The following is a 15,367-nucleotide window of genomic DNA, read 5'->3' as shown; positions in this document are numbered from 1 at the left end:
GCTCCCCACTCCCCTGCCTGCCGGATGCCCTCACCCTGACTCCCTGCCCTCGCACCTGGGAACAGCAGGAAGCGGGGGAAGCACAGAGTGCCCTGCTTTTGGTGACATTTAATCCCCAGCATCTCCAGGGACAAGGAGGAAAATGCCCGAGCTGGCCTACCCCGAGGGGGCGTGTGCAATTCTAGGGGCTGGGCAGGTCCTCTGGATGGAGCTCAGCTTCGGAGAAAATGTGGGGCCTGGCGGGAGGAAGCAACCACTTAGGTGGAGGGAGCAGCTCCCAGCTTATCTGTCTGTTTTTCTTCATTCTCTTCCTTTTCAAGCAGAAAGCCACGCTCCTCCCTCTAACAGCTGCTGCACACCCACCGTGGGCCTTTCCCGTCCCACTGGACTCTGGGAGGCCACGGTGGAGCTGGAAGGCCCCTTTGTACAGAGGCCTCCAGCAACAGAGGGAGGTTCTAGCTCCCACAGGCCCATTGAGAACTGTCACCAGCGGCCAGCCAGAGAGCCACCGTGGTGGCATTTTGGTTGCACAGAAACAACAAACATCCGCTGGGAGCCTGCCATGGAGGTGCACCAGCAGGAAGCAGCAGGTGGCGTGGGGGGGGGGCGTGGCTGCCAGCAGGGAGGAGCCGGGCGGAGGCCAGCCGGCCAGCACACCCCATCCCGGCAGGTGGCCTCCCCGCCCCACCCCCGTCCCACCAGGTGCCTAGCAGCACCCGCATTTCACAAAGCCCACCCTCTTCCCCAAGGTCGCAGGCCCTTTACCGCCTGATTCTCTCAGGCCCGAAACCACACGGAGCGGCCCGCTGCCCAGCCCTTGCATTTGCATCTGCTGGCGGGACTGGTCTGCAGCAGGAGGTGGTGTGTGTAAAGGCCGAGAAGGGACTCCAGCAGCCCCACTCACTGATGCCTAGTTTAGCACTATCAGGAGAAAACAGCCTCCCTCCCCCATTCCCATAAACCCATCCAAGGAACAACTCTGATGGGCCTTGCTTGGGTCACATGCTCCTTCCTGATCCAATCACAAGAACACTCGATGCTTTGGTTGGCCCAGCCCCTTCGGACAGGGTCAGGGCACCGTGATGAATGTCCCCCCATCCAGGAGCACAGGTAAGCGTTTAACCTAGATTTGAAGTCTCCCTAAGGAAGACTTCCCAGAGGAAGTGACTTCTACACTGAGACCCGCAGGGCGAGTAGGAGTGTCCCGGGCAAAGAGGCCGAAGAACAGTGTTCAGACAGAGGGCCCAGCAACGCAGAGGCCCAGGCTGCTCCAGAGAGCGTCTCGCTCACAGCCGCATCCCCCGCGCCTACGGCACAGCCTGCCGTCCCACCCGTGCTCAGAGAATGCTTCGGGAATGAAATCCGAAATTGGCTGTGTGGCCTTGGACCAGTCACTTGCCCTCCCTGAACTTCAGCTTCCTTCTCTAGCTGGTAGCTTAATCAGCCTAACCTTCTAAGACAGTGGTTCTCAATCTCCTGGCCCTTTAAATACAGTTCCTCATGTTGTGACCCAACCATAAATTATTTTCGTTGCTACTTCATAACTGTAATGTTGCTACTGTTATGAATCGTAATGTAAATATCTGATATGCAGGATGGTCTTAGGTGACCCCTGTGAAAGGGTCGGTTGACCGCCAAAGGGGTCGCGACCCACAGGTTGAGAACCGCTGTAAGACTATGCAAGAATCTAATTCAGTCAGTCCCCAAATGCTCAAGCACTTCCTCCGTGCTCGACTTGTGCAGAGACAAGGCCGGCCTGCCATGGGACAAAAAAGGGTTTATGCACTTGGCCAGACGTGCAGCCAGAAATCAGAAGGGGCCCAGGGGGAGGGGCAGGTTAAAGAGAGGCTCAAGGACAGTGAGGCCGACAATGGGCTCTCCAGTCAGGGAGAAGTAGGGCGTTCTCGACTCCCCATTTACAAGGAAGAAAGGAACTGTTTGGGGTTTGGGTGGCTGCAGGGGGAATTCTTGTCCACCCAGCCTGCGATCCTGTCCAGCAGGCAGGGCCTGGGCTTCAACTCCAGAGCAGCCACGGCTGGCAGGGCGAGCCATTGGGGCGGACTCAGGAGAGCAGAGAGCCCTGCAGTGCTGAGAGGGTAGTGGGGGCTCATCTAGGAGGGACAGCAGGCTGTCCCTGTCCCTCCCCTGACCCTGGCTAAAGCTAGAGTCCCTGCTTGGCCCCGGCATGACGGTGAGAGTCTAGCTCCCTGCCCAGATATGTGCCTACCATCTCTCTCTCTCTCTCTCTCTCTCTCTCTCTCTCTCTCTCTCTCTTTCGTTCTGTACATGGGTGATAGTTTATCTTTATCTCGGTTCTCCTCCTTGTCCCGGTCTCTCTTCTGTCTTGTTCTTTCTCTCTTTCTGTCTCTGTCTCTCCATCTCCCTCTCACCTCTTCTCTCTAGTCTGTCTCTGTGCATGCTCCCTGTGGAATATCCATCTCTGTCCATTCATCTGCCTATCCCTCTCCCTTCTGTCTGACCCTGCCCCTGTCCTTCCCTCCTGTCTGCCCCAGTTATCCTAACTCCTCCACACACAGGGGACCCCACAGAATGTCTTTTGAGCCTCATATCCAGATGCCGGAGCTCCTGGACTATATAGGTCGCCCCTCAGAACATTCAAGAGATAATACAGTTTTATATCAGGGTTTGGGGTTGGGGGGGGGGGGGGTCACTTGAATTTCAGAAAGTTAACTTGTACAAAATCTCTGCGGGTGAGGCCAGGTGACCACTCCGCTTTCTCATCGAGAAGGCCTGGAGGGTCGAGCCAGGACGGTGGAGTTTGTATAATCTCAAGAGGAGATTTGGATTTGCCTTTGTCGTTGCCGTTGTTTAAATATCAACAACAGACCCAGCCCACCTGCCTCAGTGCCAGGTCCCTGGCTCATATCTGGACCTTTGGCGGTTGGGCTTCAGGCACCATGTCTGTTGAGATAGATTCTTAGGGAGAAGAAGATTCTGGGGGGTTGGGAGACGGGCAGAGCGGTGGGAGCCAGTCGCTGTTGTCAGAGCCCTCAGAGGCCCTGAGCTGGCTGTGGGGAGGCCCAGACCTGGGACAGTGGTCGCCAGCCCACCATCTCCCAAGTCCTGCTGGGGGTCAAAGCTGCCGAATCGCTGGTAACTGCTCAGGCTCTGGGGGCCGGCATGGGGCGAGGTGGGCCCAAGGATGGCCCTCCCCTTGCCCAAGACTCAAAACGGGAGGGAACTTCTATTTCAACTCTCCTCTCAGACAAAAATCACTGGCGGAGGGGCCCTGTGGGGATGGGGTGGCCAGACACCTGCATTCAGATTCCGACTCTGACCCTTGCAAGCGGAGCTGAGCAACCCTGAGCTTGGCCATGGTGAGTCCTAGCTACTCGCCCGAAAATGCAGGCTGTGAGGATTAAAGCAGGTGATGCACGGACAGCGCAAACGCGCCTGCAATACGCGGGTCCTGATTGCTCTTCATTTGCTACATCAGCAAAGATCCCTGATGGTTTCCATGGGGCTCGCTAGCTCATGTCTCTCCGCTGACTGGAGGGATGGACAGGTGAACAAATGGATGCATGGATGGGTGGGTGGATGGGGAAATAAATCAATTCTCCAAGAGATGGTGGCTGGCAGACTGCACCTCACTCCACTTTCTAATCTCTTCACGCGAAAAAAGCCATGTTGAGTATCAAATCCCAGTGAAGGAGAGGTGGAGGCAGAGCGGGAAGAATGAAAACCGTGGCTCTGCCCACGTGGCAGATGGTGAGGAAGCAAACTGAAAGGACGGTGGCCTCGCTGAGAGGTCCCGGGCCCTAACCTTCAGTCTTCTTCACTCTCAGACCCCTTCTCACCGCGTGGAGGAGCCAAGCTCCGGGTTCCCATTCGATTTTCTTCTCTCCACAGGCCGCTGAGCCTGAGCCGCTCCGAGCCGGGACAGGATGAGACCTTCAGGTAGGACCAGGAATGAGGACTCTAGGGCTCAAGGTTGGGGCCGAGGTTGGTTTGAAATCCTTTTTGTGTCAGCGGTGTCTGCTGTTCTGGACTCGGGGGGCATTTGGCTGTATCTTTGTCAAGTGGTCAGGCCAGAAGGCCAGGAGGAAAACAGGAGGGTGAGCCTGGGGAGTGGAGGAGGCGACTTTGCCTCCAGGCGGAAGGGCTAGGAAACCTTGGGCGCCGGGACCCCAATGCGGCCGGGATCATGGGGAGTCCTCCTCTTGGAAACCCCTGACCCTGATTGGAAATTAGGGACACAATACTTGCTCCAAAGAAAGCTCTTCCAGAATCCTCATACCATCGGGCCGGGGATGAAGAGAACTTTGCCTTCTAGTCCATGCCCTCATTTGGACAGATAGAGAAACTGAGGCACTGACTAGGACGGTGATGGTGAACCTATGACACGCGTGTCAGAGGTGACACGCAAACTCATTTTTTTGGTTGATTTTTCTTGGTTAAATGGCATTTAAATATGTAAAATAAATATCAAAAATATAAGTCTTTGTTTTACTATGGTTGCAAATATCAAAAAATTTCTATATGTGACACGGCACCAGAGTTAAGTTAGGGTTTTTCAAAATGCTGACACGCCGAGCTCAAAAGGTTCGCCATCACTGGACTAGGAAGTGAACACAGTTCCCTGACATCCCACAACAGCTGTGAGGGGACTGAGCTTCAAAGTCAATTTACTAGCCTGAGTTCAAATCCCACCCCCAACTCTTACTAACCACGTGACCACCTCCCTGAGCCTCAGTTTCCTCATCTGTAAATAGGAATAATCAGCAGGGCCCAGCACAGGGTTGCTGTGAGGATGAACTGAGATAACGCATGTAAAAGCTGTTGGCACAGTGCCTGGCACAAAACGAGTGCTGTGTAATGTGAACCCCGAGAGAAAATCCCACAAATAGCCACACTGTGTCCTTGAAGATGAGGGTCCCCACACATCTGCGCTCCACCCCACAGCATCCAGGGGGCCTTTCCGCTCACCCCAAGGAGCTTGGAACCAGTGCAAGGCCACAGAGCTGAATTCAGGACTGGGGAGAAGCGTGATGCCGGGGGGCGGGGTGGGAGGGGGGGAGTTGTCAGGCAAGGAGCCCGGGCTCTGGCCTGGTGGTTGGAGTGGATCCGGAAGCAGCAGCAGCCACCAGAGTCCCTGAGCGGGAGGTGGATTGGGGCCCACTTCTTGCTCTCGTGGAAGAGCAAAGAGCAGGACCAGGAGTCAGGGGGGTCCATCCCATGTGTGGGTTGGTCCCCAGTGATGGGACAGGGTCGGGCAGCATCTGTCTGTGAGGCAGGGGGGCCCCTCTGTCTGTGTTCCTGTCGAGAGCTGTGTGTGGTTATTGGTGGTGGCTCTCAGGGGAGTTGATGGAAAATGTGGGGGACAAACAGCACTCCCCGAGCCACCCTGGGGGCTGCCTAATGGTGACAACAATCACATCTCTCCCAGCAAGCAGGGGCTCTGTGGCAAGGATGTCACCATACTCACTCTGTGACTGAGGGGCTCCAACTCAGGGGCCGAGCTCCATCCATGGCTGCACCGCGGTGGGTGGCGGCCAGCACTGGCCAGGGCCTCCTGACGGCCGTGACCTCACCTCTAGGCTGTCCGCCTGCGGCAGGATCCCAGGCCTCGCCCCTGGAGCTGCTCTCTCTGGAGGGCTCCAGGAAGGTGTGCTTCTAACTTTCTCTCCCGTGGTCCCACTTGGGGAATGTGGCCCGTCATCACGCAGCACCGTCTCACCATTATCATCACGTCGTTCGCACGGCTCTCAGCTCGGGGGCCCGGGGGCCGGCCCACAGTGTGGGTGTGGGTGTGGGTGTGGGTGTGGTGTGACCTACAACGTGGGGTCTCATGATGGGTCTCCCTGTGAGGATCTGACAAGGACTCGCATGGAGTCTCGCCACGCAGCTTTGCAACGCCATCCAGTGCTGTGGTCTCATGTCCGGTCTCCTTGCTCTGCAGGCCTGTTTCGTCTCCTGGCCTTCATCTTTGTCCTGATCACCTCACTGATCTTTATCCGCAGCTACATCAGCCTCAGCATGAAAACCATCCGTCTGCCCCGCTGGCTGGGTGAGTGCAGCTCACTGCTGGGGCAAGGCCTGTGGACCAGGGCTGAGGGCCGAGGATCTATCCCTCCCTCCGTCCCTGGGGACCCTGAGACATGACTGAGTGTGGGCTTGCCTTTGGCACCCCAGCCATTGTAGGGTGGCACATGCTCTGGCCAGGGCCACTCCCCGTTGTTGAAATGAGCTAAAAGTCCCACCTCCTCTGGGATTCCTTCCTCACTTGCCACTGATACCCCTTCACACACACACACACACACACACACAGATACACACACACACACACACACACACAGATACACACACACACACACACACACACATACACACACACACGCATACACGTACACACGCATACAGATACACACAAGCATACACACATACACACATACACATACACACACGCATACAGATACACACAGACACACAAGCATACACACACAAACACACGCGCGCACGCACAAGCATACACACACACACACACAAGCATACACAGGCATACACACAAGCATACACATACACACAGACATACACACACACATACACATGTGCACACACATAAGCACACACAGATACACAGGCACCCTTCATAGGCAACACCCGCCTATGCACACAGACACATGCATCTCTCCTATGTGCTGGAGAGATGTGGCACGGGCACACCCAGGCCCTGGCCAGAGCATGTGCCTACTACATCCAGGGCGAGCTTGGAAATGAGACCCAAGAAGGAAGGCAGAGAGCAGGAACGCAGGGAGGGGACGGGGAAGAAAACCATCTGTGCACTGAGTAGCTGCCACCTGCACTGGCTGTTCCCTCTGCCTGGGACCCTCTTCGCACAGAGAGCCCTGCAGCCAGCTCCTTCGCAGCCTTCAGGTCCTTGCTCAAACGTTACCCTTCAGATGCCTTTCCTGACCACCCAGCTACAGCTGCATTTGTCACCAATGTCATTTGTTTTTCACTTGGCTGTTGTCTGTCTTCACCCTCTGGAGTATAAGCTTCCTGGAGGCAGGGATTTTAGCTTATGCACATCCATCTCTCTAACACCTGGTACAGAGCAGATGCTCAGTAAACATTCGATAAGTGAAAGAAAAATGGATGGATACATGGGTGATGCGTGGATGAATGAATGATGGATGGGTGGGTGAGTGGATGGGTGGAGGGATGGATGAATGGTGATGGGTGATGGGTGAATAGATGGGTGGAAGGATGGATGAATGGTGGTGGGTGATGGGTGGTGATGGTTGCTAGCAGCTTTACAGTCATAGTCTCATTTAATCTGTACAAATGCCCCCTAGGGTGATCCATGTTGTGATTGTGGAGTGCACTCATGCTTGACCTCCTGTTGTGGTTTTATGCACAGTCTGCGAAAACAGAAGCTTCCAAATTCCCCTGTAGATGTCAGAATAGGAATGGGAACCCAAACCTCGCAGATCCAAATCCTATCAAAGGAGGAGAGAAAGGGAAGTGATTGATACCTCTGATTGTGTCCTCCTCGAAGACCAAGAGTCCCCTGCAATGGCATAGTCAAACATAATAACGCCCAGGTCAGCCCATGGCCACAGCAGCCAGAAGCCAGGCACCCTGTCTTTAACACAAGCTCCCCACCATGGGGTCTCAGATGTCCCTCACCTTGTCCACTTGTCAGCCATGGTTTATACCCAGGTCAGGATGGTTTATATAGATGCATGCTGGCCACCATGTCCCCAGCCCAGGGCGCTGCTTTTATAGACTAGAGATTGGCTGGGCTGCACTGATGGCCTTGGAGGAGATGGACCCAGGTCGATGATGGAGACTCAGACAGGAGTCAAGACCAGGGGTGTCCCCTGGAGGAGAGGGCTCCAGCTTGAGGTGGGAGAGGAGACAGTGTTTGAAAGGAGACCCCAGAACTCAACCACCTGGGGTTTGACAAATCAATACCTCCAACCAAAATTACCCAGTGACTATTCTCTTAGGTCCCAGACCCTGAAAGTGAGGACCACGCCCCCCCAACCCCCACTCACAGTTTGAGCTGGGGAGACAAATAGACTTAATCACAGAATATACAAAAACAAGAGTGCATGATCCTGAGTCCTGAGAAATGCTCACAGTGGCAGGAAATAGACCAGTGGGGAAAGTGACCATCAAAACCCATTAGCGTTGCCCTAGCCAGTTTGGCTCCGTGGATAGAGTGTTGGCCTGCAGACTGAGGGTCTCGGGTTCGATTCCAGTCATGGGTCTGTACCTCAGTTGCAGGCTCAATCCCTGGCCCTGGTTGGGGCGTATGTGGGAGGCAACCATTGATGTGTCTGTTTCACATCATTTCTCTCTCTCTCTCTTTCTCTCTCTCTCCCCCTCCCTTCCACTCTGTCTAAAAATCAATGGAAAAATATCCTCGGATGAGGATTAACAACAACAACAAAAACGCATTAGCGTTGGGCACAGGAAGAGGTAACGTTCATTTACTGCAGAGATCCTTAACTTGGCTGCACTTGTAGATAATGCATCAATATAGAAGCACATGTATTACTAGAGCACACACTTATTTTCTAATATTTTATGACATATTGCTATGCATTTGGTTTCCTTTCTAATCCAATCTATTTTGTTTCATGATTTGGTAGCTTGCAGTCTGTTACAGTAGGAGGTACTAAGTGTCTCAAGAGAAGTGGGAATAAATGTATTCGTAGGCTTTCCCAAACCACCACACGTCCATGGCGCCAAAATCGGGAGACTAAAAACTCCTGGTCTACCTGGCAAACTGGGCGGGCTCTTTCCGATGGGCTTGACAAAGCCAACTCTAACTGGTTTAATCATAGCGGATGTCTTGTGTCATGTGACTGGGGAGTCCATGGATGACGGGCTTCGGTGTGGCTGGATCTAGGGGCCCTCACAAAGCCTCCAGAGTCCCGTGTCCCTGGGCTCTGCTGGTTGCTACTGAACCTCCTCCCTGGGCAGCCTTCTCTCTCAGGCAGGAGTGATGGCTCCCATCTCTCCAGATGCTCATCTTCCCGCTGAGTGGAGAACTTCTCTCTCCCTCGGGCCATATACCCCCCAGGGAAGGGCTGTCCCCAGAATGTAATGTCAGGACTGCTCCCGCCTGGCTCCCAGCCTACTCCTGGAGCCTTGGAGGCAGGGGGAAGGGACACGCCATGGTGAACAGCCCCCTGATGACCAAATGGAAAGTGTTTCAGTGGGGGACCCCCAAAAAGAGTTCCCACCCCTAGGATTTCTGTGGGGGGCCCTGTCCTCTAGGACTCACTGCCAGTATCGTGGGAGACCTCCCATGGAACCCCTGAAACAACCAGGATTCAGTGTGAATGAGACGTTAGAAAGTGACCACGGCCCCACGCCCAGAGCAGACACTCAGGGAGTCAGGAAAGAGACACGCTGACCTGGCTGACCAATGCCAGCCACACGCTCCGGCCCGTCACTGAGGCCAGGGCCCCAGGCGCCGGGCGGGACCCTCACAGCCTGACCTCACTGGATGGTCTCCACAGCCTGCAAGGTGGGTGTGGTGGCCTCCACATGAAGTCAAGGGGAACCCACACCCGGCACAGCCAGGAGCAGGGCTCCAGCTCCAGCGGGTCTCACCACAGACCCCGGCTTCTTGTCAACCATGAGAGTCGTGTGTGTGTGTGTGTGTGTTCATGTGTCCATGAGTGTACATGTGTGCCTGTGTGTTAGTGCATCTGCATGTGTCTATGTGCATGTAAGTATACATGCTTATGCATGCATTTATGTGCATGCTTTGTGTGTTTATGTGTTTGTGTGTCTGTGTGTGATTGTATGTGTATGCTTATATGTGTGCACATGTGTATGTGTATGCTTGTGTGTGCCTGTGCGTGCATGTATGTGTATGCTTATATGTGTGTGCATGTCTCTGTGTGCTTGTGCGTGCGTGGGTCTGTGTGTCCATGTGTCCATGAGTGTACATGTGTGCCTGTGTGTTAGTGCATCTGCATGTATCTATGTGCATTTTTGTATACATGCTTGTGTGTACATGCATGTGTACACTTTGTGTGTTTATGTATTTGTGTGCCTGTGTGTGCTTGCATGTGTGTGCTTATGTGTGTGCACATGTGTATGTGTGTGCTTGTGTGTATGTCTGGGTGTATGTGTATGCTTGTGTGTGTGTCTTTGTGTGTGTCTGTGTGTGTTTGTGTGTATGTATGTGTGTCTGTGTGTGTTTGCCTGTGTGTCTGTGTGTGTTGTATGTACGTGTATGCTTGTGTATGTGTGTATGTGTGTGTGTCTGTTTGTGTGTGTATGTGTGTTTTGTGTGTGTGTGTGTGTGTTGTATGTATGTGTATGCTTGTGTATGTGTGTATGTGTCTGTGTGTTTGTGTGTGTATGTGCGTTTGTGTGTGTGTTGTGTGTGTATGCTTGCTTTGTGTGTGTGTTTGTGTGTGTGTCTGTGTGTATGTCTGTGTGTGTGTGTGTGTGTGTGAAGGGGTATCAGTGGCAAGTGAGGAAGGACTCCCAGAAGAGATGGGACTTTTAGCTCATTTCAACACCCGCCATGGGAGGGGACTGTGCTCAGCCAGCCAGCACCACTCTCACTCCCTCTTCCCACTCCCCAGGCCCCAGCCCAACCTCCATCCTGCAGGGGGGCCCTAAGCACTTTCTCACTAAGCAGATTCTTCTTCTCTCCAGCAGATCCGCCCTCCAAGAAGACCCGTAAGTATCTCCCAGCACCCCCTCGCCTTAGTGAGATGCTCAGGGCCTCTAGCCCCAGCCCTTCAGGTCCCAGAAAAATCTCCTTTCCAGAACCTGCCCGGCTCCCACCTCGCACAGCCCCATGTGGCCTCCGACCCCCTGAGCCCTGTGGCAAGGATGGCCCCTTCCCAGCCATTCAGGCTGATAGGATGGCTGAGCTGTCCCCTTCCCCAGCCCCAGACCCTGCAGTCTGGACATGGCTGTCCCTGCCTCCCCTGTCCTAGCACCTGGCCTCGCACTTCTCCCTTGACTCCCCCCACCCACAGGCAGCCTCTAAGGTAGACCCACTGACATGAAGAGGAAACCTGTTTGACCACCCTGAGCTACACCGGTGCCTCCTTTTATGGCTGGCGAAGGGAGTGGGGGAGATCTCTGGCAAGTTGCACAGCAGGTTCCGGGAGCAGCCCAGGCTCTGGCCGCACCCTCCAGTGCTCAGCCTCACACCCTGAGCAGCAGCACTAGCTCCCGCGGGGGCTGGGCAGCGGGTGGGGCGGTGTCCAAGCCCAAACCAGAGAGCAAATCCCCTGCCTCCCAGCGGCTGAGACCCCGGGGCCCCATCCCCTTCCTCCCTCAGCCTGGCCGTGCAGGCCGGACGGTCAGAAAATCAATCCTGGGAAAGCCGGCCTGTTGGCATCGGTTTATCAGACTCAGCTGCAGTTGATAAGGCTCGGGGGCGGCAATGGGGGGTGGGGGGTGTCCTGAGGCCTGGACAGCGCCTCCCGCATAGGGAGCCCCTCTGGTCAAGAGTAAACCAGCCCCTCCCTGACCGTGACCGTGACCGGGCAGGTGTCAGGGGTGGGGCTCCCGGGCTCACGAGAGAAGAGGACCCTCCCAGCCTCGTCCGCAGGCCCGGGCAGGAGCCGGGCCCCTTGGTGGGGTTCCATCCACGCCTCCACCCTCTCTCTTCTGAGCTACAGGCCTGGGCACCCACTCTCTCCCGAGCAGCCTCAGGGGTGTCTCCAACCCGGTGCTCACTCTCTGGTGATCACGTCCCCACTGAGCTCTGGTCACTCCCTCAGGTGGGTGAGGGGACAGAGAGCCCGGGGCAGGCACTCTGCTCAGATCCCCAGGGCTGCCCGCAGCCCAGGGCGCCCAGGCCCAGCATGTGCCCGGACGTGGGTGCATTCAGTCCCAGAAGGGGCCTCGCCTCCTCAGAGGAGCCACAGGCCGGCCACTTGCACCTGCGGGCTGTCCCCGCAGAGGGCGCTCTTTCCTGCTTCCCACAGCGGCTCCCTCTGCTCATCCCCCCACCTCGGGCCTGGGCCCGGCCGCCCAAATGCTCTGTGTGGTCACCCAACGAATATGTACTGCGGGCCCACCGGTGCCGGGCACAGGAGCCATTGAAATGATTCCACGAGATAATAAAGAGAGAGCACTTGCCCCGGCCTCGCACACAGCAACCTCCGCGTGTGCCCGCTGCCCTGCGGGGGCTGTGGGTTTGCTGCAGGCGCCCTGGGCCGGAGCGGAGGAGGCTGCCCAGGCACTGCCTTCCCTGTGCGGGTGGACTTCCCCTCATCCGTGTCCTCCCTGATGGCTCCTGCCCCGCGTCAGGTGGAGCTAAAACACCCCTCAGCATCAGCCGGCGCCTACCAGGCTGAGAAGGCAGCGATGTCCCGGCTGGCAGGGCCCCCGGGGGGCTGCGTGGCTCTGCGGCTGTTTGAGGTCCAACCTACAGTCCCCGCTTCGTGGGCCTCCTGGGCCGGCCCTGGGAGGGCCTTGTGGAGAGGAGGCAGGTCTGAACAGCAGCCCCGATCATCACAGCTCCACACAGTGTGTCCTCCGTGGGTTCCAAGGAGCGCGCTAAGCACTGAGTTGGGGGCCGGCACTGCCACCTGTCCCTGTGGAACCCCAGAGCCCAGCCCACAGTAGGTGCTCAGTAAATGAGTGGGTGATGGGAAGAATAGTCAGTAGTAACCTATGCTCATTTATTCCCCGTGAGAGCCCAGCAGGGAAGCCCCCATATCCCATTTCACAGAGCAGGAAGTTGAGGTGCAAGGAGGTTGAAGACTTGCCCAAGGGAACCCACTGGCGAGAGATGCTCCTACCCACCATGCTAGGGCCCCAGGCGGTCAACAGGGGCTTCTCTGGAGGAGAGGGAGCTCAACAGGCTGCTGCGGCCCCAGAGGAAGGTTCTGGAGAGAATCTCTTCGTCACGGTGCCGCTGGCATTATCCACACTCATTGCTCCACACACACTGACCAGGGGCCTGCACTGAGTGAGGCATGGGGTGGGGCTGGGGCTGTGAGGGGAAGCCCAGAAATGAATTCTGGGGGGTCCTACACACAGCTGCTGCCACCAAGGCTGGTCTGTTCCCTCCCCAGGGGTCGTGAAGGTCAAGTGTGACCTCAGCAAGCCCTGCCCAGACAACTTCTTTGCCTTTAAAATCTTCAGCGGGGCCGCCAACGTCGTGGGCCCCTCCATATGCTTCGAAGACCACATGTAAGTACCAGAGGGACTCCTGTGTTTGTTTCCTTTATTGCATTCATCCATCCATCCATCCATTCTTTCATTCATTCACTAATTCAGAGGCTGTGGGTGTAGGCCCTGAGGCCAGTCCACACCTTCCACACACTTCCTTTTACTCCGGGTGGGTGAGTCCTAAATACCAGTAATCCTAACAGCTTCCGGGTCTGCCTGCACCTTGCTCATTGCTCACAGCACCATCTCATCCAGCCCCCCAACACTCCCAGCACCATCTCACCCAGCCCCCAACACTCCCAGCACCATCTCATCCAGCCCCCAACACTCCCAGCACCATCTCATCCAGCCCCCCAACACTCCCAGCACCATCTCATCCAGCCCCGCCCCCAACACTCCCAGCAGGAGGCTGCAGTTGTCCCCTTAGTAATGATGGGGAAATCGAGGGGGGGAGGCCCTGAGGCCAGTCCACACCTTCCACACACTTCCTTTTACTCCGGGTGGGTGAGTCCTAAATACCAGTAATCCTAACAGCTTCCGGGTCTGCCTGCACCTTGCTCATTGCTCACAGCACCAATCTCATCCAGCCCCCAACACTCCCAGCACCATCTCATCCAGCCCCCAACACTCCCAGCACCATCTCATCCAGCCCCCCAACACTCCCAGCACCATCTCATCCAGCCCCGCCCCCAACACTCCCAGCAGGAGGCTGCAGTTGTCCCCTTAGTAATGATGGGGAAATCGAGGGCCAGGCAGGGTCACGCTAACTGGTGGTGGAGGCAGGACTGGAACTCAGGTCTGTCTGACAGCCGGTTGCTGGGCTTCCCACGAAGGGAGATGCCTCTGAGGAGGATTCAAGATCGGGATCCAGGTGTTGACATCTGGACCCAGGAGGTGCCAGGACTTCCAGGTGCAAGAGAAAGAGCCCGGTGGTTCAGGCCCTGGGATGGCAAACTCACCCTACGGAAGGAGCCCGAGGCAGGGCTTGCGCCAGGCTCTGAACCTGCCCCACGTGCTCAGGCAAAGCAAGGCCCTCAGTGGGTAGTTCACGGACCTAAAAGGCCAGAGGCAGTGGCTTCAGGGCCAGCTGCATCCAGGGGTTCAAACCATGTCATCAGGGTTCCCTCCCGCACGGTCCTCAGCTCTGCCTTCCTCACCGAAGACAGGCCTCGCGTGTGGACAGCAGGGGGCCAGAGCTGGTCCGCACACGGGCCCTAGCCAGCACCCCACGGGGGAGAGAGCTTTCCATCTGAATTGCCCCGTAAGGGTCCCCAGGGCGCCGGCTGTGCCTGGCCAGCCCTGTGGCCAGAGGCACAGGGTGCTCTGCTGTTTAGGCCTGGGAGGGAGGGTGGCCCTGAGAACCAGCGGCCTGAGATGGAGGCCGGTGCTCCCAAGGACACCACAGACAGGAGTGGGGACCCTGGGCCTTTTCCCTGAGCAGGCTGCTCTGGTCCGGACAAGCCCCGAGTGGCTCCTCGAGAACCCAGCCCACCGCCCGGTCCCGGAGGAAACATGGCCTGAATCCTGCCGGGCACCTCCTGTTGCTCTGCCTCGCAGCACGTAGGCGTGTCCGAGTCCCGAGTCCTGGAGCAGTTCATTCCACACCGGGACCCACTCGCATTTTGTCTTCCTTTTCTCCTTCAGGATCATGAGTCCTGTGAAAGACAACGTGGGCAGGGGCCTGAACATCGCCCTGGTGAACGGTGAGCTGCTGACCGCCCCTCAGACAGCCCTCACTGTTGGGGGGGGTGGGGAGCGCACTGGGTGCATTCCTTCATTTCCTGCCACACGCCCTGGGTCGTCCGTGGTGTCAGGCAGGGAGGCCTGGCGGGCCTGTGGGGACAGAAGGTATGAAAGGCCCGGTCCTGCCGCAGCCCTGGCCGGGCCCTGCCGTGTGTGCCTATCCCAGGAGACATGCTTCTCCCTGGGGTTTAAACCAACACCATGAGGCCATAAGAGACAACGATGGCAACAGGAGATCATGGCTGGATGCACACCTTCATTCATTTATTCAGCCACGTCAACAGCAGCTGTGGTGGTGGGCCAGGCCCTGCCCAGAGCGCTGGGGGCGGGGCAGGGGGGGTGACGGGAGGGGGGCGGTCCTCCCTGGCTTCACAACCCCTGTGGGTGTGCATGAAGTTCACACACAGCTGCAGTGTGGGAGCGTCTGTGGAGCCGGAAGCAAGCACAGAGCTGGGGCAGGGCCATCGGGGAGGTGATGGTCAGCTGCGGC

The 15,367-nt window shown here is 56.8% G+C and overlaps 1 protein-coding gene across 2 annotated transcripts in view; it reads left to right on the top strand.

Annotated features, from left to right (window-relative positions):
* FAM3D (family with sequence similarity 3 member D) overlaps positions 1–15,367 on the top strand; it is a 27,388-nt gene that overhangs the window by 3,020 nt on the left and 9,001 nt on the right. Inside the window, exons 2-6 of one of the 2 annotated variants that reach the window (XM_006779132.2) lie at positions 3,871–3,918; positions 5,921–6,028; positions 10,657–10,677; positions 13,038–13,155; positions 14,779–14,837. In XM_006779132.2, the coding sequence (XP_006779195.1) occupies positions 3,906–3,918; positions 5,921–6,028; positions 10,657–10,677; positions 13,038–13,155; positions 14,779–14,837 (319 nt within the window). In that variant the 5' untranslated portion in view covers positions 3,871–3,905. Of the gene's footprint in view, positions 1–3,870; positions 3,919–5,920; positions 6,029–10,653; positions 10,678–13,037; positions 13,156–14,778; positions 14,838–15,367 lie in introns of both variants that reach the window. The other variant, XM_006779131.2, reaches the window with a different exon arrangement.

This window comes from Myotis davidii, unplaced genomic scaffold (assembly GCF_000327345.1).
Source record: "Myotis davidii unplaced genomic scaffold, ASM32734v1 scaffold189, whole genome shotgun sequence".
Classification (NCBI taxonomy): domain Eukaryota; kingdom Metazoa; phylum Chordata; class Mammalia; order Chiroptera; family Vespertilionidae; genus Myotis; species Myotis davidii.
The sequence above is the reverse complement of the archived record's forward strand: the minus strand, read 5'-3'. Positions and strand labels throughout refer to the sequence as shown.